The sequence below is a fragment of the Typha latifolia genome, chromosome 14 (assembly GCF_019914945.1).
Source record: "Typha latifolia isolate L0001 chromosome 14, TyphaL0001v2, whole genome shotgun sequence".
Taxonomy (NCBI): Eukaryota; Viridiplantae; Streptophyta; class Magnoliopsida; order Poales; family Typhaceae; genus Typha; species Typha latifolia.
Genome location: NC_133099.1, coordinates 4734046 through 4736009, shown reverse-complemented (window position 1 = coordinate 4736009; position 1964 = coordinate 4734046). Strand labels below are relative to the sequence as shown.

The 1964-nt window shown below is 53.5% G+C and overlaps 1 protein-coding gene across 1 annotated transcript; it reads left to right on the top strand.

Moving 5' to 3' along the window:
- The first annotated feature begins 589 nt into the window (after nt 1-589).
- LOC140801140 (uncharacterized) lies at nt 590-1546 on the top strand. Its single transcript, XM_073156147.1, has 2 exons — nt 590-719; nt 807-1546. The coding sequence occupies exons 1-2, from the start codon at nt 590-592 to the stop codon at nt 1544-1546; spliced, it is 870 nt and encodes a 289-aa protein (XP_073012248.1).
- The last annotated feature ends 418 nt before the right edge of the window (nt 1547-1964 follow it).

Below are 1964 nucleotides of genomic sequence, written 5' to 3'. Positions count from 1 at the left end.
GGAGATTGCCGGAGCAAGGTTGGTACAATCTCAATACGGATGGTGCGTTCTCTCAGCGGAACTACTAGGGCGGGGCGGGGGCAGTGCTCCGGACAGATGCAGGGATGCTTGTCGCGCTAGTAGGAGAGCCTTGTCTGGCATCATCCGCCCAAGTGGCGAAGGCTTGGGGACTCTGGTTGGGCCTCAGGCTGGCGTGGGAAGAAGGTGCCCATCGACTTGAGGTGGAGGTAGACTCCCTCGAACTGGCTAGGATACTCCGGAAAGAAACTGGCTGCCCGTGGAGGATCAGGTCCTTGGTAGATGAGTGCTGAGCCACCCTTGACCGCCTTGAGAGATGTAAAATCTCCCACACGAGGAGAGAAGCAAACATGGTTGCTGACTGGGCAGCAAACCAGGGTAAGACGGCGTCTAGGCAGGTGGTGCTGAGGCTGGGTGTGGAGCTCCCTGTGGAGCTCCATGGGCTATTGGGTTCTGACCAACCTGTAGTGGGAGTAAGTTGATTAACCTGTAACTGCTTGCAGTTCCTTTTATATCAAAAAAAAAGCTTTGCAAATATTAGTGTCCTAATTGTTGCCGAGACATCCCACGAATGGGGGACGAGGGTGAAGACGCGCTAAAGCGCCGGGCTTCCTCGTCGAAGTCCGGCCGCGCCAGGACAGATGCTCACGGAAGTGCCAAAATGAAAGCTCAAGGCCGGTCATGGGCGTCTGTAGCAGCAAGTCGGTAGTCATCGCCTAGCTCGGCCGTGAGACCCATCCCCGCGGAGGTGCTGGCGAAAATTCAATCACTACTCGAGGATTCTGTAGTGATCGACCCCGAGACACTAGAGTGCTGCAGAGCAAGATGGAAACTCACTCTCTTCGGGAGATTCTTGGGGAAGGGTATACCCCTAATGCGGCTGAAGGCCATACTAGGAAAGTTATGTAACGGTATAGAGGGTTTCTCGGTCTCAGACATGCAGGAAGGATTCTATGCCTTCTGGTTTGAGAGGCAGGAGGACCTCACCTATGCATTGACGAATGGCCCATGGACCATACTAGGCAAGGTGCTGAACTTGATTCCATGGCGGAACAATTTCTGGCCATCAATGGAAGCCTTTGCTACGGCCCCGGTGTGGATTCAGCTCCATAACCTCCCAAAGGAATACTGGGAACTGGAAGCACTGGTTCAAGTAGCTGCCTACTTTGGAAAGCCTCTCCGAATAGATGAAACGACACTTGACCACTCATGTAGCTGGTTCGGTAGAGTATGCATTGAGGTGGATCTCCGGCATCCGTTGAAGACGGCGGTCTGGCTAGGCCCAAAGGAGGATCAGTTGGAGCAAACTGTGATCTATGAAAGTATACCAAAATTCTGCTACTTCTGCGGGATGATTGGCCACAAGGCAGAGGGTTGCCCATCAGCTTCAAGTACCAAAAATGGTGCAGGATGCACAGGGGTGGAACATGAGATGTCGTTGGAACAAGGTGGTGATCAACCGGGGCAGGAGCAAGAGCCGGCAGAGCCAGGCTCGGTGTATGGGCCTTGGTTCACGGTCCAACACTGAGCTAGAAAAGGAAATAGCTCTACAGGGGATAGCTTGAGAGGTAATGGGGGTGCTCCCTAGAGGCGAGATGGTGTAGGGCCATGCATGCAACCAGCTAGCGCGGAGCCCCTATGTGGTACAACCAACAAGGGAGGGAAAGATCATTCGGGGATAAGACAACCTACACGACCAACCAAGAGCGCAGACTTTCCCAAAATAAGAGGGTAAAAGGACCAGAGGCCGAGAAGATCTCAAGAGTGCCAGATTTCGAAAGTTCACAAGCAAAGCCAGCAATCGAAGGTGGAGGAGGCTGGCAGGCGTGAGGCCGTGGATGCTTACACAAGTAACAAAGGAAAGGGTAAAATGGACAACAGCGCACCCATCAACACACCGTCCAAAGGGACCTGCATAGGGTCCTGTTCGCAGGTCAAGTCAATGT

What these genes read in the sequence shown, in the direction of transcription:
- LOC140801140 (XM_073156147.1), top strand. Translation starts at nt 590, where the DNA reads ATGGGGGACGAGGGTGAAGACGCGCTAAAGCGCCGGGCTTCCTCGTCG. An exon ending in ATGGGCGTCTGTAGCAGCAA is followed by an intron (nt 720 to 806) that starts GTCGGTAGTCAT and finishes AGGATTCTGTAG; the next exon opens with TGATCGACCCCGAGACACTA.